Here is a 26,013-nt window from a genome sequence, read left to right on the forward strand (position 1 = left end):
TCCACCGTTTCTCTGGATTTTCCTCGAAAGGAAGTACAGAAAAAGAAAAACTGGCAATGATGTTGGCGAGTGCCCTTCTGTTTCAATCAACCGGGTTCGAATTCAACCAATTCCTTTTTTCTCTTTAATTTTCCCCCCTTCTATATACTTCGGCGTTCATCCCTCAAACCACCGAGGATCGTTTGATTGGTCCCAAAATCCACCTTTGGCGATCTCTGTTGGTGGGTATGGGGTTGTTATTCGTGCAATCGCTTCCCGGGCCGAAGGTGTTCATGTGTCGGTGTTGCAAAGTCGATTCTGCTTCGCATGATGCGATCCTCTCCAAGAACTTCAGTGGGAGATATGGTCCTGCCTACCTTATCAGCAGTGTGTGAGTTCCTCTTTCAAGATCAACTATATTTCTATTTGCATTAGCGTTATTTTGTAATTGATTTGGCATCAAATTTGTTAAATTGGATGCTTTGCATTAATACCCTCAAATTTGAGGTTTTTGGAGTGATGGGTCCTTCCAGTGGATGGAAAGGATTAGCTATTCACTTAATCTGATTCATGCGCTGCTCAATTCATCCTGAGTACTAAAAGGGGAAGATTTTGTTGGAATGAAGAGATGTGGAGTGACACTGTGTTGCGGTGCTTACCAGCATCAACTGGTCTGGTACTAACAGAGTGCTGGGCAGGGTCACAGCGTCTTTATCAATAGAAGTTTTTTCCTTGATAGCAAGTTTTCATTTTATCTTATAATTTACTGATGTCAATGACCAGCGTGAATTTTACTGTGGGGCCGAGTGAAGACCGTCATCTCCTGACAGGGTGGCACATTGTATGTGACGTTTACTGTAGCTGCTGCCAGCAACTTCTCGGCTGGAAATATGTAAGTTTCTACTTAGCTCAATTAGCTGCATTTTTCTATTCTCACATCTTATATTTATAATGTATAACTTTGTGTTTGCCCAGAGAAAGATACTTCTAGAAACCACTTTCAAATGTATATTTGTTTGCCATCTGAATTAATACTATCTGGAATTTCAGAAATTTTGATTTTTTTTTTCTTCTGCAAATAGCTAAATACTGATGGATAGTTCTTTTTTGGGGTTCTAATACTGATGAATAGTGGACAACCATGTATTCATCCATTACTTCCTTTCCATAAGTGGTTAATCTTTTCAATTTGTTCTTGAGTCTTTTATCTTTATGCAAGCCGGTAAATTTAACTAATTGAAAAGAAGCACGTATCTTAAGTGTTTTGTTATACACAACGAAATGTATGTATGAATATGTAGCTGCCTTTATTTATTTATTTCCCCTTTATTCCCACCATTTCTTTCCTTGTAATCTCAGTGAGAACTGTATATTTTAAAGCATCAAAATTGCCAATACTGGTCAGCATAAGATATTAAGTTTAGAACAAGCTACCAGTAATCCAGTGCCAGTATCATCTCTTCAATTTGATAGTCTCTTGAATACAAATTTGTGAGGCTTTAGCAAATTACGACCCCTTTATTTGCAACTAATGTAAATCTTAAATATTATATAATTTATTTCCTATTTGTGCTAGGGTACCCCCTTAATCCCACTAATTACAAGATGCCTGTGCACTGACTTTATAATGCATTGCCAAATGTCGGCACCAAAATACACATGCACTTCTCTTTCTTTATATTTTCTCCCACCTGGAAATGAATAGGTAAGTGTATGATATAGAACCGAATATGATGTGTACTTCACAACATCAGAACTTATAAGTACCAGTACTATAACGGTACGTATATGGCTGCCTCTGTTGTTGTTTCTTGTACCGGATATTAAGAGAAATACACACATTCGAGCTCCATTTAAATCATATTGGGCATCTGGGTACCCAGTAATTAATGCATGCTATTAGTTAATATCTTTCTTGGGATAATGTAGGAGAAAGCGTACGATGAGAGCCAAAAGTACAAAGAGGGAAGGTTCGTGTTGGAAAAGGCTCGTGTGATGAAGGTCGGCTGATGTTCTGTTCACAGTTTTTTTATATTTTTTGCAAGGTTCTAAATAGCAATTATCGCATCATCGCAGGAAGGTTAAAAAAATGCTATAGCTATAGCACCGAAAACGGTTGATAGCGCTGTAACTTTTAAAGCTTTTAAGATCCAAAAACACTATAGCGCCACTATAGCTAGCTATTTAGAACACTATTTTTTTTGTAAAGTCTTGAAATTTTTTCTATTTACATATATTCCTTGAATATATGACATGGATGCAACATAAGGCGGTCGACTTATCTTTTCTCTGACAACATGGTTCAACCATAGAAAAGGTGTACATATCAGATATTTCACGTAAGTTGCTATGACTAGACTATGTCAGAATTAGGGGTTTTGTTTTATAAAAAAATTGAATATCATTTTACCCATTTCATAACGTTACGTTTTTTTCTTTATTTTTAAATGCAGGCAATTAGATACTAATGCTGACTTGCTGAGGCATCATAATCTTCGCGGATTAATTCAAGTTTTATTAGAATTTCAAATTTTAGATTGCTCCTGGGATTTTTCATTTTCGTGTCTTTTACTAGAGTTTGGTGCTTCTTTCGGTTCTTTTGCTTATAAACCTAAATTAGGTACTTCAAGGTTCAAATAGCAATGTCTCAACAAAAATTATTTAAGAGCTAAGTACTGCTAGGCGGCTGTTTTCCATTTCATGTTTATGTAAAGTAATATCCCCCCGTCTTTGGTTTTTTATTTGATGCCAAAAATAATACTGAGCCATTCTATTTGTACGATTCAACTGTAAATTTTGCAAATGCAATTCTACATCATTGATATTTGTATTTACTTGTTATATTTTTTTATGCTGCTATTTGCTATCATCGATCAAACTTATGTAAAATGCACGTTATATATATAAATTTAGGTTGGGTGATATTAAGGGGTATACTGTACAAGGGTCAAGTTGATCATATTTTTGTCTATATTTTCTTTTTCTTTTTTCTTTTTTCTTTTTTTTTTTGAAAGCTTGGCAGTGGCAACCAAGTTTACAGAAGTTAGATATGCTTAGTACAACAATTCCTAATACAACTACTACAACTCATTGTGATACTTCCAATTTTTGTCTATATTTTCAATCTGCTCTATATGGGAGTCCGGTTGTGATACTTCCAAATAACTAACCTCCACAATTTAAAAAATAATCCAATTCATACTTTTTTAAGCGGTCGGATTATATGCATGTTTAATCGACAAAAAATGAAATATAAAACATAATTAATTATTGTAGTTATTAAGAAGTTAAGAATAAAAATATAATATCCAACAAATAATTACATAAAACAGACTTGTAATAAAAATAGCATAATAACATAACCCCTGCAATAGCACTATTATATATAATTCAACACGACATTTTCTAACTAATTGGTAATGAAATTATTAATTTGATCAAACTATTTAGATCTCGTCGTTAAAGTTCTTTAAATTTACGGAGAACAGAATTCAATTATAAAATGCGAGTCAAGTCAAATGTCTAACTGATACATATTTTTTTTAGGGAGAATTGGTGTATATATACTCATTAAAATATTTTAAATTACTTTTTTTTAATTAAAACATTCAAATTCTTATTTTTTTTCATTTTTAATTAAATACTTTCTGACTTCCCAGTATGTGTATTAAATATGTAATTTTTTAAATTTAATTAATTATTTAGCTCTATTGTATAGTGGAAGTACTTGTTTTACCTTATTTTTAATGGACGCACTCGTTTGACTTGCAACACTCTGTTTCTTTCTCCATGAGTATATCTAGCGTTAGTTGTACAACTTTTGTGGTCAATTTGTTCATCGTAGAAAAACACATGCGAGAATGCAGCTTCATCTCAAAACGGTTGGCGCTAGGCATAATCACAAAAAAAAACGGAGTGTTGCAAATCAAATGGACGCGTCTCTTTTTACAAATAATAAGACATAACAAATATTTCAACTATAGAACTAAATAATTAAGTAAATTTAAAAGTTTCATATTTAATGAACATGAGGAAAAATAAATAAATATTTTAATTTAAAATGGAAAAATACAAAATTTGAGTATTTTAATAAGAAAAAAAGATAGACAATTTATAATGTTTCGATGGTTATACTAGCAATTTCTATCTTTTAATGTTCATAGCCAATTCGTATTAAACTAAAGTTCAATTTGTATTTAAACAAAATATAATTCAAGTATGCTATTTTCGAATCATATTGGAAAAATAAAGCCTATAATAATAAATTTATTTAGATAAGCGCCTAAGCGGTGGGAAGATTTGAAGACGTTGCCGCCATCTAACAGTTATTTCAAAATTTACGTCGAAGTGCATCTACAAAATGGTAATAGTTCTTTTGTAGAACTATTCGTTTCGTAGGATGGATATAATAAAATTTGTGAGGATCTCCCTTCAAAATATTTTGTATCATATTTTTTTTAATCATGCACCTCGCTTAAATGACCAAAATCAAAATGTAACAATACAGTAGTGCAACGAGATCATAAAAGATTTGGATTTTATCAAAATTATTTTCTCTTTTCTTCATCTGAATAGAAAAATCAGATTGTCTTTCTTTCTTATTTTTATACCTAACCCTCGGATCAAGAACACCATCCAGCTTATAATAGTGTTGTAATGTTTAAAGGGATCGTCGATGATCAGCAAAAAATAAAGCTTTTAAAAGTTTTATGCTGACCTCAACGAGCAACGGTAAAAAAATCATTCCAAAAATTGTAAAGTGAAACCAGTCAGGATCGATTGACAATTTGATTTGAGCAGGTAAAACCGTAAAAGAGTAAAAGACTAGAAGCGGTAACAAACCATAGAGAAATATTCACTGTAATGGGCACATCAGATCCGAATTTCCTTAACTCCCAATCAACTTCGGGGAATGGGCCCCACAGCCCATGCTCCCTCGCCAGTTCCGTGTTGCTCTGGACATAGCTCCAGTAGCTAGACCCTAGGGGTAAAACAGTCAAAATGAAATACTCCTCTCGCTGGATCTCCCTTCCTTTCTCTGTAATCCGATTTGTGTGTGACCCGATTTGTGTTGCATTTTCACAATTGCAGCTCGACTCGCATCATAAATAAATGTGTAGAGAAAGAACAGGATATCCGAAGCTCTCCTTGCGCCTCTCAAGTCAACAGTTGCTGACAACGCGTTGTCATTTTTGTCATGCAACAAAATTATCTGCTGCGAGAGTTCTAACCCCATACTAATAACAAGAAGTTCACTGACATGTGGGGCCCACCCATAGGATTGTCAGTTGAAGCTCGTTGCTAAAACCGAGTAAGGGTATTGACAGAGTATATTTTGCTTCCTGCAGTGTATGGACAATAGAATTAAAGTAGCGCTGCATAAAACAAACACTGATCTGCCGATAGCTTTACCCCTAAAAATTTCGTTGCTGTAGTAAATACGGTGCGTAAGTACGAGTTTTCGCAAAAGTACAACAACAAACAAAGCAAGCTTAAAAGCTAAATGGACTTGGTCTAAATATATTGGCAGAGCCTAGAAACTGATTTAGGACCCTACATTACAGGAATCGCATAAATTTGAATAATGAATAAAAGAAAGAGGTCTAACTTGATCGCAAAAGTATAACAAGAGCATCAACAGAACGCACTTCCAAAACTACCCATCAAATCCAATCACTGAAGTTTACCACCAAAAGATTAAAAAAGAGATTTTAGCGAATTCACAATTAGATTTTTGCCTGCTTGAAATGTCTGAGGCGGACGGCCATGGTTCGCCGGAGAAGTCTGTGCCGGATCCTAGGGTTCAGGCGTTGTCGGCGGCGGCTAGTGGTGCCAGGTACAAGACGATGTCTCCCGCTAGGCTCCCCATTTCAAGAGAACCTTGCCTCACGATCCCACCTGGATTCTCTCCTTCGTCGTTGCTCGAATCCCCAGTTCTTCTCACTAATATGAAGGTTTTCGATTTGTTCTTATTTTACCACTGAAGTACCAAATGTTGAAGATGACAAGTTTTGTTCCCCAAAGTGCCCTCCATTACTTTGTACAGCTCCCCATCAAGGGAAGAAACTAGAATTTAGCACTTTTTGCTAGTGTAATCTGGCATTAATTACTCGGTCCTAAATTGGAATTGAGTCCTTGTAGATAATGATGAATTGGAAGTACGTATTATATTGTATTTTTCTCTTTTCCTTTAGAACTTTGTGTGGCAAAGAGTTATACATGATGTTACATAAATTGATCTTTAGTAGACTACTCGTTTTGCCATGACAGCAAAATTTCATTTTAAAATCCCTTATAGCAGCTGAAGTAACTGAGCAAATTAAAAAAAAATAAAGATAAAATAAATGCTTCTCGGATGCATCAAACTTGTTATATTTCTTTTTCAAAATAAAGAAAATTAGGATTTACACAGAAAAATTGATGCTGATTATCATTATGAACTTTATGCTTATTCTCTTTCCTTCAACTTTATTCTGGTTACATGTATTCAGAACGTGATATAAATATATATGAAAGGACAAAAAAGAGAACACTAGGTTGGGTATTGACTTAAGATAGTTGGATGTAGAATATTCCTTTTCTTTCTTTTCTGGCATCAATGCTTCCTCAAACAATGTACTATTGTTTTGATTCTTAACATCATTTGCACTATTAAACTTTAATGTGATGCAAGAAAATTATTCGTTTAGTATTTTATCTTTACAAATTTTGTTTCTGTTGTTTCCTTGGTTTCTCAAGAGAGTGAAAAGGGAAATTTTGGGAAATATGGAAGTGACTGGATAGAAGGATTTTTATCTGGTTGTTTTGAATACATCTAGTAGCAACTAATTAATTCTAAACAGTATTTTTCACAGCATCTCATGACTAGCACAGACTTAGACATTTGTTCTCAGGCAAAGATATTGATGTTTGACCTTAGATGCATTGGCAAATTTCTTCTTAGTTTTTAGTTTTGTCCATGCAGGCTGAACCATCTCCAACCACTGGTACCATAAATATGTCATCAATGATGGGCAAAATTATTACTTCAGGAAACTTAGCTTCACCGAGGGACAACTGCGTAGACAAGTTAAATGAAGATAAAGGTTCTAGTGAGTTTGAGTTCAAACCCCTCCCCAATTCGTCAATACAATCTATGGTATGTCTGTCTGCTGACTGTCCCTTCTATAGTTCTATGTTCAAGGATTTGTTTAACTCGGTATCTATGCCTAGTTGGCATCATAGTTTTTTGGTCTGGATTCTGATTGCTTGCTTGTGCATATGTAGAATTGAATTTTAGCTGTATTGGAAATTATTAGTATGATATTCCTGTCATGCTGTTGATGTCAGGGAAGAAAACGCACGATTCATTAATGAAAGAAGAATTTTATGGAATAATTGTTTTATTTTGATAGGAACTACTTTTGTGGAAGTTGCTACTTAGAAAATGGACAGAAAAGGTGATAATTGTAAATCGGTGGTTAATGCTAATGCATGAGATGTGTTTCCTATTGTAGGCTTCACTAAAGTGTGCCTACCAACATAATGAGTCAGCACCATTCTTTCAAATCCAGAGTCAAACTCAGGCTCACACTTCAAACTCATTGCCTCCTCCTAATGGATCTGGACCTGAGAACAGACCATCCAATGCACCACAACTTATTGAACAGTGCCCTTTAACTGACAGCGGACCTCAGGAACCACCTTATGATGAGCAGATCAATGGATCGGATCTTAATGCATCTGGTGTGAGACATTACCATTTTGTGTTGTTTTTTCACTTGATTGGTTGTAGCAGTGGCAAAATCCAATTTGTCTCTGTTGGTTATGGTGAAGGAACTTAGCATATTGAAAAAAAAAAAACAATGTATGGTTTCTTTTGCAATTTGACTGAAAAAGTATAGGCCCTCTTCTTTTATCAAAATTGAAATAATAGGAGGGATCTTTCTGCAGTTTCATCATAGCACTTATATTTTCACGAACTTGCCAAAAGAATAAATTGAGTGACTTTTTTGAAATTGCAACAGGTAACTTGAATAATGTGGACAAGTCAATTGAAGATGGGTACAATTGGCGCAAATACGGTCAAAAGCTTGTAAAAGGAAGTGAAAATCCTCGGAGCTATTATAAATGCACACACCCAAACTGTGAGGTGAAAAAACAATTGGAGAGGTCCATGGATGGTCAAATAAAAGAGGTGGTGTACAAGGGTCAGCATAACCATCCCAAACCATTGCCTAACCGTAGATTAGGTCTCGGTGGAGCCGTGTTACCTAATACTGGAGATGACAAATATGATGGTTTTGTAGAAGGTATTTTCTCTCCCCTCTCCCCCCTCCATTCTCTCTCTGGAAAATCTAAACACCACAAACTCTCTCTTTCTCTCCTCACACTTCCTCCCTTCTTCCGTATTTTCGCTCCCTATCTATTGCCCTATATAGATAGGTGTTATTTTGTATGCTATAGTATCTGTGGGGCTATATTTCTCTACTTTGTTCAGGTGACCAAACTACTCTTGACTTACCTTATCATTGTCCATGAATCTGAATAAATCAGGAGCAAGCAGACTAGGTCTTTGGGCAATATTTAAGGAAATGTTGTTTCTTTTGTTGTCCATTATTATTGGACATGTAGAGATGCTTATCATTTTGCAAGGGCTTCCCTGATACATTTACTTCTGTTGGAGTGTACATCAATACGCTGGTTGATGTGCTTTAGCATTTGAAAAAGTCATATTAGCTTAGTATATGAATATTTCTTAATGGTTTGTTTTGTAGATAAGTTGCAAGGCAATCTGAATCCTCTGCCCAGTCAAATAAATATAAATGGCACGAGTGATGTACCACCAGAAACAGCAACCGGAGACGATGGTGTGTCAGTTGGTCAATGCAATACTGGTGATGACATGGCAGATGATGAGGATCCAGAGTCCAAGCGCAGGTCCTTTAATCCCCTTATTTTTTATTTTTTTATTTTCAACATCATATTCTTGTGATGATCAAATGTTGAAGGGCAATTATGTTGCAGGAAAGTGGAGGCGGCAGCACTGGATGCATCAGCATTCAATAAACCTAATCGTGAACCACGTGTGGTGGTTCAGACTGTAAGTGAGGTAGACATATTAGACGATGGCTATCGCTGGCGCAAGTACGGACAGAAAGTTGTCAAAGGAAATCCTAACCCAAGGTGAGGAGATCTCTTATTCTGGAAGAAGAATACCGAGTTAACCTATTTTTTTTTTTTTCAATTTTGGGTTATTTTGGACGTTGTACCCTAATAGTTTTTCCATGTATACAAACACCCTACTCAAAACCAAAATGTTTGTTTGATAGTTGTTAATAAGACCAATCTTTCAGAGAAGTTGTATTACACTAGTTTTTTGACAATTGCATCCTTATTAGTTAAAATTAATAAAAAAAGTTGGTCCTTAGATTATGATTCTAATTTGTAGTTTGTAAGAATCAGGATGCACTTTGGAGTTAAGACTATCAAAGTGGGGAGCAATGTAGTACTTTTTTTGTTTGACCTAGCCTTCATTCAGTGATTGGTTGTTTGTTTGCTTATCACAGGAAAATTGTTGGGTCTCAATGCAAATATGATAAAATTAACTCGTTTCTGTTATGTGCAACTGCAATTAAATATCGGGCATAACAAAAGAAATAGTTTTTTTTTTCTTATTTTTCTTTTTGTTCATTTGGTGCTTCTCTTAAAATACACCTTAATTGAGACTTCCTGACTCATCCATCTATTTATTAAATTACAGTTTTTTACTAACACGGGCCTTTTTCTTCACACAGGAGCTACTACAAATGCACAAACATGGGCTGCCCTGTACGAAAGCATGTTGAGCGGGCTTCTCACGACCCGAAATCTGTTATCACCACATACGAGGGGAAGCATAACCATGACGTGCCCACTGCTCGGACCGGATCCGGGTCTGGGTCTTATGACCCATCTACTGTGGCTACTCCCATAAAACCCTCCCCGAGTGCAGGCAACAGTATGTTCAGGCCTTGTGATAATAATATTCCTGTGTCCCGACCTTACAGTCGACCAGATGGAAACAACAGCAATGCAATTAGCTTAGATCTTGGTGTTGGCATAAATGCAAATCAAGGTAATAATGGGCATTACCCACATATGCACCCGGCAAATTCTTCTGGTTACGGTAGTGTGGTCGTACCGGCTGTATCAATGGTGCATAATGGGCTACCACATGTACAAAATAGAGAGGAGGATGACGGTTTCAGTTTTAAGACAACTCCGATTAACCACTCATCAAGCTTGTGTTACACCAGTACGGGTAATTTAGTTTTGGGGCCATAATTATTGTTTTCTAACTGAAGTGTATTATTGGATGACAATTTTTTAACTTTGATTTTTGAGAATGCTATCGAGTGATGTTGTAATTTTCTGGACTTACGGATTGGGAACTGTTCGAGGAAAATATGGATAGGGATTAAGTTAAGTTGGAGATGTTTATCAATTCTGGATAGATGTCCTGTAATCCGACATTTCTTGTACAGTCACTTATTAAAATATCATCTCCCTCTTTAATATGCTTTTTTGGTATTTTCATTTTGTCTATACCCTTTCTGTATAAACGACGACATATTAGTATTACAAATGGAAAAGAAAAACCTGGAGTTATATCAAATTGTAATCATTAATTTTTTTATTTGGCTGCCAATGCGAAGCATAGGCCTTGTAATCGTGGAAAATGATGTATAATAAACGGTACTTGAAAGAAACCATCAAGTTGCATGGATCCCGAATCATTGTCATGTGTGCAGCGTTTAATTCCGTGGTGCAATAATATCTCTGGAAAGCATGAGGTATAAGCAATCATTATTCATCATTACCACCCAATTTGACACTTCATCAAGATAAAACCATGACGTAGAACCTTTCTCCCTAGTTGTTATCTTTCTTTTTCTTTTTTTCTTGAAGGTTCTCCTAGGTGTTATCTCGTAGCACCTAGAGGTTTGCTATACCCGAAACGGGTTAAGCCCGTTTTACCCGGCCCGTACCCATTACCCGTTTGACCCGTACCCGTCGCCCGGGTCAAACGGGTCAAACGGGTAAACGGGTACGGGTAATATACGGGCCGGACAAGGCGTTTGAAAAAAAAACCCGTTGTACCCGTACCCGTTTACCCGCCTACCCGTACCCGCCTACCCGTACCCGTCTACCCGTCTACCCGTACACGTACCCGTACCCCGTACCCGTACCCGTTACCCGTACCCGACCCGTTTCAGTTCAAAAAAATTTTAATTTTTTGAAAAAAAACAGAAAAAAACAAAGAAAAAAACAGGAAAAAAAAAAAAAAAAGAGGGCGGATCCGACCCGTACCCGGATACCCGGACCCGTACCCGAGGTACCCGTACCCGTCAACCCGCAACGGGTACGGGTAATAAACGGACCGGATATAGATTTTGGGAAAATTACCCGTCTACCCGTTACGGGTTTTACCCGTACCCGACCTACCCCTTTACCCGTCCTACCCGTTACCCGTAACGGGTAACCCGGAACGGGTCACGGGTTACCCGTTAGCAAATGTCTAGTAGCACCCACTTAAAAAAGAGATGCCAAGTACTACAATCTACACAAGGTATATGAATTGTTAGGCATGATCTAGGTAGCATGTCACTACGAGTCCGGATCCTCTGAGGTAACTCAAATTTTGATTTTGGATTTGGATTTGGATCTGTACCATCCAATCAGAATATGGACCAATCCGAAATTTTAATTTCGTGCCACAGCAGATCGGATGGTCCAGACCTGAACTCGAAATTTTAGTACCTTGCCTGATATGAATTCATGGAACTACCCCATGAAAACTAGATGTGCAAACGGATCAGATACATATACAGAATGGATATTAAACAAATACGAATATGGATATCATTTGAATACATAATTCAGATATTGTAATAAAATTAACTTGCTATTTAACAAATTAGTTTTCTTGAACAAAAAGAATTCAGGAACATAATTACAATTATCGGTCAGTAATCACACTATCATCTATAATTTTATTCAAACTTTGAATTGCTTTTCCTTCTTTGTTTTAGATGAATACTAGGTTTATGTTTATATTAATTAGAATAATTATATGAATCCCCCCACTCTCATTCCCCATCATCCCCCATCTCTTAAACATATTTTAGAGGTGAGTTTTCTTTTTTCAATGTCGTCCACATTTCTCATGATATATGAGAAAATTTGCAAATATAAAACCACGAAAGTATTCTACACAATTTTATCTTTCAAATGAGATCTATGATAACATATTTTCGGGCTCATCATCACACAAATATTTATACCTCATCGTGCAAGTATGTATACCTATACTTGTAAGTATTTATCCCCAATCGTGGACCCCGCATCTCTGCATCCCCAATCAGCACACTTGTCGGGCAATCACAATGCTACCTTCCTCTTTGCGTCGTCCTCTCACACCAGATATGAAAGCTCAGGGCAGCTCCCTGCCGATTATGAGGTTTTCTTGCACTCAGACGATCCGTGAACATGCTGAGATTTTAAGAAGAGGGGTAGTTATCAAGGATTCTTATCGAAAAGGTGCTGATTTCATTGTTTCTTCTTTATCTTCTCTCTTTTCCGTGAATGATTTTTAGTGGAAAGCTATTCCTTTGAGTGAGGATTGCTTCTTTTTACACCCTCCTGATCCGACATGGAGACAGATTGCCATTGTTGAGGGGAGGATTCTCCTTGGGGATATAGTTTTTCATTTGGAGGCTTTTGATCCGGTTAGGTATGATGGCGGTTGGGAACCCTTTACTTGCTGGATTAAGATCTATGGTCTACCTTCCTCTTTATCACATGAGTCTGAGTTTGATTGATTGATTAGTGAGATTGGGGGATTTGTTATCAAAGTGGACCCTTTGACGCGAGCTGGAGATAATATTAAGTATTTGAGGCTGAAAATTAGGGTTTTCGACAGATCCGACATTCCTCCATGTCGCAAGCTTTACTTCAAGGGTCCAGATGGTGTTTCTCGTTATTATTGGATCCAATTTGTTATTGAAGGAGATGGACGGCCAACTTCGGTACCACATCGTCATTTTTGGAAAGAACGGCCAGGTCCTTATTCTCATCCTTTACCCCCTATTGCACCTCCTATTCCAGCCCCTCCTCTACCTCGTCTGCTCCCTTCAACCCCTCATCTACCTCCTCTTCCCCGTTCAGCTCTTCCTCTACCTCCCCTGCCACCGCTGCCCCACCCAGCTACTATTCCTTTACCTCTTCCCATTCCACCTTCTGGAGCCTCTTTGCCTCAACCATCAGCCATGCCTTCTGCGGATTCTAATAGATTCGCCTTGTTAAGTTCACTGCCTGATAGTGAGTCAAATCCAAGTGATCCATGGGCTTCTCAAGATGAGTTACCTCCTTCACCTCCACTGCCTATTGCTCCTAAAGATCCTAGAGAGGCGGCTATAAAAATGACAATGAAAGGAAGCGCAAAGGGAAGCAGCATGAAGTGTCCTCTATAGAAGAGCCTTGCAATAGTCTTCGTGTCAAGCTGAACCAACTAGCCGGTGCTAATGAAGCTACAGCTGGAGGTGGGGATTCTAAATCTTCTACCAAGTCTGCTAAAGCTACCATAGGTACTCAATTTTTGATTGACCAATTCTCTTACTCTTCTTTGTCTGACTTGGATTTAGTAAAATTGTATGATATTAGTGGTTTTAAATTAGGTGATAATTTAGAAGATAGTATACAAATAGTTCGAGCTTTGAGATCTTTATCTAAGCCTAAACTTATGTCAGTTTTATCTGAGAGTGTTCCTATTGGTCAGATTTTTGCTTCTTCTGTTTCATCAGAAATTACAGGTTCTTAAGTCTTAGGAATCAATGATATTCCTGAGTCTAATCAAATTGGGGCACTTACTAGTTCTAATGGTTAAGTTCCTCAATTGGAACGCTAGAGGCCTAGGCCTAGCTGCTAAAAGAATGTACCTTAGGGATTTAATTAGTGATAATCTTATAGACTTTGTAAATATACAAGAAACTAAGAAATAATTATTTCATGATAGATCTTTGAGAGCTCTTAGTAATACAATAACTAAATATATAGTTAAGCCTTATGAGGGAGTTTCGGGAGGTTTACTTTTAGGATTTAATGATTCTTTATTTACTTTAATCTCTTCTTATGTTAAGGATTACTCCATTACAGTACATGTTAAAAATAAGATTGATAACTTTGAATGGTGTTTTACAACTGTTTATGGTCCTTTAACTACTGCTTTAAGAAGAGCTTTTCTTCTTGAATTGAATGACCTAAGCTCTTTAGGAATTGATGTTTTCTTAATTTTAGGTGATTTTAATATGATTAGACGAAGATCTAAAAGATCTGGTAATAGTTATAATCATGTAATTAGTAGTCGATTTAATTCTTTCATTAGGAACAATGACTTAATGGAATTGTCGTTATCTGATAAAAAGTTTACATGGACACGATCTCGTAATTCTACCTCACAAGCACTTCTTGGAACTCACGCTTTAATCTTTCAAAACTCACTTCATTACCAAGGGCATACTCAGATCATATTCCTTTAATTTTAGATACTCAAGCAGTAGTTATTCCCCACTCTAAGTCTATTAAGTTTGATAAATCTTGGCTTGCTCATGAGAGTTTTTATGACTTAGTCTCTTCGTGTTGGCTTAACAATCCTTTAACATCTGATCTAGGTAATAGTTGGAAATTTAAAATGCAATCTTTACGACAGAAATTACGAGGGTGGAGTTCTAATGTTAGAGGTGAAAAAAAAGAGAATCAAGTCTACTTTGCTATCTAGACTAGGTTATTTTGAAAATCAATTAGAAGACAATTGTCTTACTGAGATTGAATTAGATGATTGGGAATCTTGTCAACATGATTTATATAAGCTATATTTAGAGGAGGAACAATATTGGCAACAACGGTCTAGATTAAAATGGTTTTTAGAAGGAGACCTTAATACCAAATTTTTTCATGTAATAGCATCAAGTAGGAAAAATAAAAATACAATTAGTTGTTTAGAAATTGATGGTTCTATGTGCTTTGACCAATCTATAATATTACGCCATGTTACAGACTTTTATAAAGGCCTTATGGGATCCTCTCCTCCTAGATTATTATCCTTACAAGATAATTTGTGGGCTTCATCTGAAAACTTAACTGCTGATCAATGTCTTTTTTTACAAGCACCTTTCTCTTTAGAGGAAATTAGAAGGGTAGTTTTTGCATGTAATCCCTCTAAGGCTCCTGGGCTTGATAGTATCTCCTTTCAATTTTATCAATCATTTTGGGATATTATTAAAGATGATATACTTAGGATATTTACAGCATTTTACAATAATAATTTGGATGTTTTCAAGTTTAACCTTGTTTCCATCTGTTTAATCCCTAAAAAGGAGGATGCTATCACAGTTAGAAACTTTAGGCCTATTAGTCTTATTAATTGTAGTTTTAAGCTCATCACAAAATTATAAGCTGATAGATTAGCTTTAGTTATGGATTCTTTAATAGATTATTCTCAAACAGCTTACATTAAAGATAGATTAATTTTAGATAATGTAGTATGTGCGCATGAGGTTCTTGATCAAGTGAAAATTAAAAAACAAAAGGGTGTTCTTTTCAAACTTGACTTTGAAAAGGCATTTGACTATGTTAATTGTGATTTTTTACTTGAAATATTATATGCTAGGGGCTTTGGTGAAAAATTTATTACTTGGATCAAATTGATTTTAGAAGGTAGTCGAACATGTGTAAATTTAAATGGTACTTTAGGCCCATATTTTTTTTGTCGAAAGTGTTAGTGTAATAATCTAGAAGTCAATAATACGATAATTTATCATAAAGCTTTGTTCATGAATTGGATGATTAATATCATTTTGTTGCCTTGAGTATTATTGCATTTATGGATCATTTTGAGTTCATGACTGAAATTGTGAAACTCCATAATATAGATGATATATACTCTTAAAAGGTCACTGACCAAGGTAATTAGCAGGAACACTAATTACCGCTGTAAGGTTAGTATGTGGATTAAATGATGGTCAAGTTTTACAGACCATAGACAAGGAGTTGTCATTTTAATCACATAGATATATGTTCCAGGAACATGATATCTGACAGACCCAGAATGAAACATTATACGGAATTGTGTTCGTGTCATTAATGCTTTCATTCAGTGTTAAGTTCTAAAGTATGAGGTATTCATCTTTCCTACTAAGAAATGTATATGTGTGATTGTTATCAAACGCTGTCGGTAAAATGCAGTTATAACGGTAGCTCTTCGGTATACATGGCTTAGCTGAGGTAGTGATGGTTTACCAAAAGTACTATTGTCCCTCGTATCTCTATACGAGCTATAGCATCACTGGGCCCCTTGATAGAGTAAGATTATCAGCGCGCGGTATGATTACAAGAGTAATCATATTTGATAATCTGCTCAAGATCAAGAAAAGATTAAGTTTACAAGGATGACACACACCTACCTTGAAACTAATCTGATAGCTATGTGACAAAAGAACTGACACAAGTAAATTGTTTACTGGATCGTGATATTGTACTGTACAGCATCATCTGTGTAATTGGATGGTCATGATGTGTTGCCAGATGCCGCTCATGATTATAGAAGTTAAAACAGTTTTAACTCTATTTACCAACATAACACAGATCCTATTGGGTCACACCATATAGGAGTTAATCGGAGAATCTTATTGTGATTGATTATAAATTGGTTATGATCAATAGTAAGATGGTTATAATTAATTATACGTGTTATAATTAAATTATAAATGTTATGTAAAAATAACAAGCAAAAACATTGGTTAATTTATAAACGTGTGTGACACGTTGTATAAAAGTTAATCGGTTAATTTATAAATGTGCAGGACACGTTGTATAAATTACCGAAACAACAACCGCAAGAAAAATATATATAATTGTTCAGAATAATTATACGAATATTATTTGTATTCGGGCCGAGGGCATTCGGGTCTTTTCAGATTCGTCTTATCCGCATGACATGTCATCGATCATATCCAGATGACACGTCATCGATACCGAAACAAACAACCGCAGAAAAATATATATAATTGTTCAGAATAATTATACAAACATTATTTGTGTTTGGGCCGAGGGCATTCGGGTCTTTTCAGATTCGTGCTTATCCGCATGACGTGTCATCGATCCTATCCAGATGACACGTCATCGATCTTATCCACATGTCATCATCCTTATCCATTCGATGGCATATCTTGTAAATAGGCCGAACTTGGAGGGCATTTTGGTCATTTGGAAACCGACCCTAAACCCTATAAATAGGGGTGGAGGGGTAGAGAGAAAAATCACTAATTCACTTGTATCGTTTCGTGCAGAATCGAATCGGTATTTTATCTTTTTCTCGGTTTCTCTCCCAAATAGTGTTTCGGTTGAGAAAAGAAAGTTATACGTAGTTGACGTATAATCTTGCGGGTTGTTGTGGAGAATATTTACGGGATTGATGAATAGTGTTTTATCGAATTTCGCGGTATGTCAGTTTTGCTCATTTGATGAAACTGAGTAACCGAAAATTCGTGTTTACGGGTTTTCGTCTTTTTCCCCGTGAATAGTGTTTTTGCAGAATTCCGCGGTTTATAGTATTTCTGGCAAAAGAAATAAACCGCTCTCTGGTTAGTCCTGGTGGATAACCGATAGAGGTATCACACGTGTGATACTCCGAGTCGATTCCTTCCCTGGTGAGGCTCTACTCGCTCGGTCTGCATTCCAACTGTGATTTGGAAACAAGGTATAAATATGTTATATTAATCTATTTAATTGGTAAGTAGATTAAAGTTTTAGAAATCAATCATGGAGTAGATCTGTAAAAGGATTAAATTGGGTTTTGATGCCAAAGGAATACTGAAGGTGGACCGCCTTGGAAAGTTCCCTGACATACCCCGTTTAATCCTGAGCTTAAGTTGGCTGTAGAAATTTTTGTTCTACGGTCATTCCGCACCTTAAGCCTAAACGGGTTTTGGTTACATCACCGCCGAAAACCCCAACAGAAAGGGGGTACGACAGGGACATCTCCTATCCTCTTTCCTTTTTATTCTTGTAACTGATGCTTTAAACAAAATCCTTCAACAAGCTAATAGAGTAACTCTTCTAAATTCTGTGGTTTCTGCTATTCCATTATATTGGTTATCCATATATAGATTACCTGTTAAAATTAGACGTAAATTTTTATGGCATTGGGGTAACTCTAATAGAAGAAAATACTACTTAGTCTTTTGAAGAATTGTGTGCAAAAGTAAAGATCAAGGAGGCTTGGGGATTTTAGACCTTGAGCTTATGAATAAGGCTCTTCTGGCTAAATGATGGTATCGGTTTCTAGATAATTCTGTTTCTGGTAGATGGAAAAATATTTTTCTTAGTAAATATGGCACTAGAATTTCTCTTTCTCTTTATTCACCATTTTGGAAATGATTCCTAAAAGATCATGTTGTTATCAATTTAGGCTTAAATAAAGAAATAGGAATTGAAAATACAACTTCTTTTTTGTTAGATAGATGGTGTAGTGAACATGCCTTAAAACATTAATTTCCAAACATTTTTTCTATTGTTGCTTATAGGTTTGTTTATGTAGCAGGAGCATTTTCTAATTCTCATTTAAGTTTGTCTTTTCAAAGATAAATAAATGGTATATATAGGACCGAATTGATTGCCTTGCATCACAAGTTCCAACATTTTACTTTGTCTTCTCATCTGGAAGATAGATTGATATGGAGATGGTCACAAGATGATAATTTCACTGTACATTCTTTTTATAAATGGTTAGAGTATAGTGGTATCCCAAATTCTGAATATGATACCATTTGGAAATCTCTCATCCCTTTAAAAATCAAAATCTTTCTTTGGCTCGTCTGACGAGATAAAATTCTAACTAAGGTTAATTTAGCAAAAAAAAGTTGGCCAAGGGATCTTACTTGTGCATTTTGTGACCAACATAGGAGTACTGACCATTTATTTATACACTGTTCTTATGTACGATTGATCTGGAATTGGATTGCAATATACAATTCATTCACCTTTGAATGTAATTCTTTAGATAATTTGTAGTTACTTGATGCTTCTATCCCCTTCAAGGATAGATTACTTGTAGAATTGTTAAGATGAGCTATCTTATGGACTGTATGGTTAGAAAATAATAGAGTTTTTTTTAATGATAATACTACTCCCATTTCCGCTAAATCATTAGGGTTTAAGATAATTTCTTTAGCTAATTTTTGGTGGAAGTCTAGATCTGAAAATTCATACTGAAATTAAGTCTAATACTTCCATGTGATGTTAAGGATCTCTCAGATCAAATTCTGGAGGAGGAAGAGGAGTCAATCCAGGCTCTTGGAGCTGGCAGCCCCTCAAGTCAAATGTCTGGAGACGAGTTGATGGATGAAGATTTATTGGAGTCTTCTAGGATATGACTAATTTTTGAGCTTTTGCTTTCTTAGTATTCATTTTGTTGAGAGCTTAGCTTTTGATGTGCTATTGTTTTTACTTGTATGCTTTTATGCCTATAGATGTTGAATTGTTGTAAGACTTACCATATTTGATTTTAGTATCTATTTTGGATATCAAATCAAGTATACTTGATTTCTATGAAATCGGTGGTCATACCACTACTTTTTTATTTTTAATGCATTGTAAATACTAATTTCATAGTTACTTTTTTGAATCGTAGTTACCTGTTTCAAGATAAATGAATGTATTAGCAAGCTGGGAGGTGTGCTTTGCATAGATAAAGCAATCCTAATCAGACCTCAACAGATCATTAAACAGTATTTGAAATTTTGAAGGTACTCCGTAGCATGAACAAAATAAAAGAAGTCGAAGGGGAAGAGAATTAGTCAAAGGCTCGTAAACGAAATTGAATAAAACCAAGCGAATCGGTAGTTGGCAAGCTTGGCAGAAACATATAAATTTCGGCCGAAAATTGAAAAATTGAAAAATTACGGATACAGATAAAATTTATCCGTATCTGTATCCACTTTAGAAATTGAAACAATATATGTATTTGTATCCACAAATTATTCGTATCCACAAATTATTCGTATTTTGACATGTTAATCCAGCAACTAGCCTTCTCTGCCAATAAGTTGTGAATCATATAAATAATAGAGAAATTCCTTTTGCCTTTATGCTCCTGTAAAATTGTGTTTTTCCCCGTGTTTCTTAGCTAAAAACTTAGAAGTGCTTTATTGAGGCTACAATGCAAGCAAAAACTGGTACCAACCATCTGACTGACACATGCAAGAAACTGGTACCAGCCATCCCCTTACCAAAGACTGATTCTTTTAAACTTTGGTACCGCACCAAGAGCCGTTCCTATATCAAGTAATTTAAAATCCACATAAAACGTGCTCAGAAAGAGATTTCTAAAGCGCAACAGAAAATCCAAAATTGTTTTTTTCACAGCACGTTCAATATTTAACTTCCCTATAGTTCTTTTTGCCAAATTATTTCTACAGATGCTAAAAAAACAGAATAAAAATAGAAACACAGCATACAGATAATTAACAAAATTCACACATTAGCAAGGAATGAGACAGCTTTATATAATACAAAACCATACTACCCACACAGCATCACCTGTGGTGTCTCTTGACTCCAAATCTCCCATCTACAACCAAACCTACATAAGCTTAAAATCAGATAACAGCTGGCTGAACACCACCTAAACCTACTAAATGTAAAACATAGTACCACATGAAACTACATAAACTCTGAAATTATGCACCTCATTTCTCGTGACGTTAGGACATGACATGTTGCCTTCACCTCCATGCACAAGAAACAACCAATGGCCGATGCTTCCACCCAAGATAAAGCACGCCTTCTCTCTCCTCAAGCCAGTAATTTGGCGAATAACTCTCCAAAAGCATCTTAATGGTGGCATTTACCAACGGGCTAAGCGCACATGGCCTAAACCCTGCCATTGAAAACCGTGCTCTCCACTTGCCATACAATTCATGCCTCTCCACTCTCTCTTCGCCTTCACATGCAATGATATTCACTATATCCCTTGCCAGACAATGCTGTTCTACACTTATTCTCTTCTTATCCTCCCTCGGCATGGTCACATCTACTGACTCAAATATTGCAGTATAATAGTCCAGGGTTTCACAAAAGCGTTGAAAGAATGGCGCGGTGTTCGTGTTAGATTCCTGCTCAGCTAGTGCCACAACTGTGGGGTTTAAGCTCTTAATTAACCTAATTAACCGGTCACGGTGATTTTCAGTATTCACACTCTCGTCAGACATGTGATGCAATTGAAAAGCAAAATTAACTGCTAGTGCATCCCCATGCCGGATATCAAGATGCTCTTTTCTAATTTCACTACCAGTCATGTCTAAGGGGTGAAATTCAAATGGTACACTGCATGTAGCAGCCACATGAGCAAGCCTCCTACCGACCAAATGCAACCCACCACCACGTGCATAGGCAGATTGTGAATCATCTATACCAGTTATGCGGATTTTGGGGGGCCCGCCAGGCCGGGCTGCCAGGGCCTGAATTAGGGTTAACCACTGGGTCCCCTGTGCAATCTGAAAATCAATTATGTGAACTGAATCTGCCCCTTTGACCGCCTCCGCAATTGCACCATTTGCTGACAAGTACCCAAATTTGAAATAAGGGCACGCCTCATACAGTGCATGCATATATGACATCAGGTCTGAGCCGGTTGGTTCTTTGCATTTCAGTGCCTTGTATATAGAGCTCCCTGATGATTCCAGCTTGGCAACAAGACCTTCTAGAAGGTAAGCACCCAGCCGTTGGCTCGGTGTGCCAGAGATGGAAACCATCTGACGGAGCTCTGGCACAATCCATCCGATTAAATTGATATCATTTTCTTCTACTGCTTTTGCACAATGTAGCAATAACTGTTTGAGGTCACCACGAGGAATGCCCATCAACTGCATCCATGTAAGCAGGTCGGGAATACCCGTTTGGCACTTTTGGTAGTCCTCTGGTGCATCGAAGTCAGGTCCGCATATGACGCTCTCGAGTTCGCGCATCTTTTGTTGTAGTTCATCCAAGCTAGGGTTTGGGTCCTCTGTAATGGTTATGCATGAAACGCTGTTCGGGGACCCATAAGATATATTTGTGTTATCCGATTCGGGCTGGGACAACGGGCTACCTCCAGTAGAAGAGACGCTGTAGCATGACGGTGAGTTGTGTGAATTAGGGTTTGTTGTCATGGATTCCAGAGTGCAATAGGGTTGCGAGTGCGCATTTGAGTTGGGATTTTGTGAATACGAGCCCTCATCAGAGGAAGACACGTATTGTGGCGATGTGTAAGCGTTTTGCTGTGTGTAATTGGATTCCGGTTTGCTGACAGGTACAGATGGGTAGTTATAGTAGGATTTATTAAACTGAAGGTATTCTTTTGAAGTATGCATGGTGATGTTATATGGGTCAATTCTATATATTTCCTCTATCTGTAGGATCTATCTTCTTTGATCTCCAATCCCCCCACAATCACTGCAAATAAGCATGTCTTAACCTGTAAAAGGACAAAGAAAAGTGATTAGTTAATATAAACATAGCCATTTGACCTGAAATTTTGACCAAGAAAATACAAAATAGAAAGAGAACTTCTGTTTGGGGTAGGTATACAATTGGCTGTCAAACAACACATTAAATTATTATATAACTTCTAGTTTTAAAGCGGTTATAAGGGCTAATAAGCCAGGAAAATAAGATTACTTATAGGGGAATGAAAAATTATTCGTCAAATTAAAAGGAATAATTGAGATCTGATGAGGGCAAAGATAAGTATTAGTTGGTCACTTGGTTGTTCATAAATTCCCAAAGACAACTTCAAATAAAAATTTCCCCAAAATTAGGAAAGAAGGATGTACATCTATAGTCAAATGATTGCTTTATTGATCATAAATATTGAACTTCCTCCCAATTCAAGATCAGGATAGAGAGAAAGAGAGAGAGAGATAGTCCAACGAACAAGTAACCAATAAAATTAAGTAATTGCAAAATTACTGATACTCTTGATTCTTTATTAATACGAACAACGCAGTTAAAAAAGAAGAAGAAAGGAACAGAGACTTTCTCATAAACCCAAAACCAGCAGGAGTTAAACTAATTCCGCCAACTACGTAGCCTAATTGAGAAAAATAACAGCCGATTAACGAGCAACAGAAGAGTAATTAAGTATTTGTCATACCAATTTTTGACATACCTCGAAAAAATATCAAGTTGGGTTCTTTTCACAGACGAAACAATCGAGTCAAGTTGGGTTCTTTTCGCAGAGGGGGAGAGAGAGAGAATTAGAGTAAAGCCTTCTGCGAAGGAAAAAGCTAAGAGCAGTAGAGCAATTAGTTGCCTTTGTATGAGGTTTCTTTGTGTAGAGCTACGTTTCTAGTTTCTACCATTTCAGTAACACGGCGAAGCCTCTTTTGTATGCATCTTCGCTAGGATCGCGTCGGATCACGTGTGGCCACTACGAGTATGCGATTGCTATGGACTATGGAGTATGGATAGACCTTAATATATCGGATTCGGATCATAATTCAATGTAAATCAATTAAGATTATATAAGATCCATTCCGATAAAAATGTGAGTATTTCACTTTTCGGATTCAGATCATATTAAATATTTCAGTAAAGATGTTGACAATAGTATTTCGCTTCAAAATATGTCTAAAATAGTAAAAAAAAAAAGAGTATAAAATGATTTTGATGATTATTAATTACTTAAAATGTATTTGTAATTAATCAAAAATATTTAATATTCATGTTAGGGCTGAAAACGGTATGGATAATATCCAATCCGTATTCAAAAAATTAAATGTGGATATTTGATATCCGTATATCCGTGGATATTGATACTAATATGATTTTACAATTAAATTATATGTATCCGAATAAAAGATATATACTATATAGTTTGATATATATTATGAAAAAAATTATATTATTCACTGTTATAATTAGATAAATATTATAAATTTTAGTATTTTCTTAATAATTTTTTTATGTTTTTTATGAGTATATGATCTGATATGTATTCGTACTTGTATTCATCTAATATCTAATCTCTATTTATATATGAAAAATAAAAAAAAGGCTATGAATACGGCTTTACCACTATCTGCTTCGTGCTCACCAGTGGCGTAGCTAGTTTTATCAGGCAAAAAATAAATTATTAAAAAATATATTTTTTTATTTTTTAATAAAAAATTAAAATTGTCAACGCACCTTTCTTAAAAATGATTTTTTTTTTTTTCTAAATAGTTTGGTGAAAAAAAGTCAAGTTAAAATTATCTTTTTTCTGTCTATATTTTGTAATTAAGATAATTTTTATGATAGTTTAAAAACAAATGGATTCACTTTAGGTTAAAATCGTCAAATAGTAAGGCATAATAGTCTGGATTGAATGTTAATGCTCAAATAATTTTTAGATATTTCTAGTTCTCTGTGAATCAATAATTATTTTTATTTTTATACTTAATAGACCAGTACACCGAGTCTATTTAAAAATAAGTATCCAAATATCTTTCTTTTTCAAAGAATCTTCATTCACTTTCTTTTCAAATCAACAAAACTCCTCTTTGTTGAATTCAAATTGACACAAAAAATATCGAATCAATCTACAACTAGAAGAAATCACGATAAAGGTAGACAATGAATTGAAATAGCGGTTGCCTATCCCTGATCCATGCTGGCTCCACCTCTGATCAATGTTAGAATTTTTTTTATTTTTTAAATTGATGTATTCTTACGAACTCTAATAATTATTTATGGCATATGTTAGAATCAAAACCTTGCGTTGCTTGGACTTTATTTTTTCATCTTTATTATATTTTGTGTGCACGACGAAAATGAAAGGCCGTACGAATTCGACGTGCTTTTTTCGCCTAAGTGATTGCTATGTTCATCGCATGTTTCATTAAGACCTTGTCGATACCTAGAAGGCTAGAACTTGTTTAATGAATAAGAAAGTATAGTAAATAATTATCAGATTGCGTCTGACATTTCATCGATTTTTTTTTTTTCAAGTTGCTAAACACATGCCAAATTCTGAGAATAATATTAATATTAAACACTAGGTGGGAGGCCTCGCATTGCTTTGACCCGTTTATTTTTATTTTTTATTATTATACATAGATGCTTTGATTCCCGATTTTTTTATATATATCCAAAAAATAAATAAAATTTTAAAAAATAACCAACTAGCTGTTGAAATTGTAAAACTACCCAAATCGGTTAACCAGTAACTGGACTCAAATCAAATTTCCAGTCCTCCATTTCCCGGACTCGTTGAAATAGTCCGGTTAACCATTAACTAGAAATTTGATTTGAGTCCGGTTATTGGTTAACCGGATTTGTGCTTCTTCTTTTTTTTTTAAAACAGAAATTTTTTATTTTTTGTATTAAAATATTAGAAATGTTGAATATATTTCTTTGAAAATAGATGGAATACAATATAATTTGATTTATTAGAAAGACTGTAACAAATAACCCGGATCAATATTTTTCAGTCCGGATTTTTCGCGGCTGTAAGAAAAATTAATATATTTCTTTATCTGCTATTGAAAAAAAATAAAAATTCTTAGATTCTGAGTTATTGATCCCGGTTCAAAAGTCACTTCTAGGTAATCTAGAAAATATTGTGATCCATCTAGTACATTTAATTAATAAAAAGTTGTTTCTATTTTGAGAATTCTTTTTGAAAAACAATTATTAAATAAATTAAAGTTTCTGTTTTTTTTCAAAAATAGATACAAGTTTTTATTAATTAAATGTACTAGATGTATCACAATATTTTATAGATTACCTAGAAGTGACTTTTGAACCGGGATCAATAACTCAGAATCTAAATATTTTTATTTTTTTCCAATAACACATAAAGAAATATATTAATTTTTCTTACAGCCGCGAAAAATCCGGCCTGAAAAATATTGATCCGAATTATTTGTTGCAGTCTTTCTAATAAATCAAATTATATTGTATTCCATCTATTTTCAAAGAAATATATTCAACATTTCT

The 26,013-nt window shown here is 35.5% G+C and overlaps 3 protein-coding genes across 7 annotated transcripts; 2 read left to right on the top strand and 1 right to left on the bottom strand.

Moving 5' to 3' along the window:
* On the top strand, positions 1 to 2,820 carry LOC144551279 (putative yippee-like protein Os10g0369500). 3 transcript variants are annotated; one of them, XM_078299186.1, is made up of 6 exons: positions 241 to 370; positions 583 to 655; positions 763 to 871; positions 1,909 to 1,980; positions 2,249 to 2,318; positions 2,433 to 2,820. In XM_078299186.1, the coding sequence occupies exons 1-5, from the start codon at positions 307 to 309 to the stop codon at positions 2,270 to 2,272; spliced, it is 342 nt and encodes a 113-aa protein (XP_078155312.1). In that variant the 5' UTR covers positions 241 to 306; the 3' UTR covers positions 2,273 to 2,318; positions 2,433 to 2,820. The 3 variants fall into 3 exon arrangements, with proteins under 3 accessions (XP_078155311.1, XP_078155313.1, XP_078155312.1); XM_078299185.1 differs by lacking the exon at positions 583 to 655 and having other exon boundaries at positions 1 to 370; XM_078299187.1 differs by lacking the exons at positions 583 to 655; positions 2,249 to 2,318 and having other exon boundaries at positions 1 to 370.
* A 2,778-nt stretch (positions 2,821 to 5,598) lies between these two features.
* LOC144551287 (WRKY transcription factor SUSIBA2-like) lies at positions 5,599 to 10,517 on the top strand. Its single transcript, XM_078299199.1, has 7 exons — positions 5,599 to 5,933; positions 6,944 to 7,117; positions 7,476 to 7,704; positions 7,986 to 8,270; positions 8,736 to 8,898; positions 8,986 to 9,144; positions 9,756 to 10,517. Exons 1-7 carry the CDS (start codon positions 5,727 to 5,729, stop codon positions 10,282 to 10,284), a joined length of 1,746 nt encoding a protein of 581 aa, XP_078155325.1. The 5' UTR covers positions 5,599 to 5,726; the 3' UTR covers positions 10,285 to 10,517.
* Positions 10,518 to 20,493: 9,976 nt separating this feature from the next.
* Positions 20,494 to 23,470, bottom strand: PAT1 (GRAS family transcription factor). Of its 3 annotated transcripts, none has more exons than XM_078299190.1 (2): positions 23,204 to 23,470; positions 20,494 to 22,510 (listed from the first exon to the last, which is right to left on the bottom strand). In XM_078299190.1, exon 2 carries the CDS (start codon positions 22,404 to 22,406, stop codon positions 20,781 to 20,783), a length of 1,626 nt encoding a protein of 541 aa, XP_078155316.1. In that variant the 5' UTR covers positions 22,407 to 22,510; positions 23,204 to 23,470; the 3' UTR covers positions 20,494 to 20,780. The 3 variants fall into 3 exon arrangements, with proteins under 3 accessions (XP_078155316.1, XP_078155317.1, XP_078155315.1); XM_078299191.1 differs by having other exon boundaries at positions 23,189 to 23,323; XM_078299189.1 differs by having other exon boundaries at positions 20,494 to 22,504; positions 23,204 to 23,312.
* Between the last annotated feature and the right edge of the window lie 2,543 nt (positions 23,471 to 26,013).

The sequence above is a fragment of the Carex rostrata genome, chromosome 3, assembly GCF_964058835.1.
Source record: "Carex rostrata chromosome 3, lpCarRost1.2, whole genome shotgun sequence".
NCBI lineage: Eukaryota > Viridiplantae > Streptophyta > Magnoliopsida > Poales > Cyperaceae > Carex > Carex rostrata.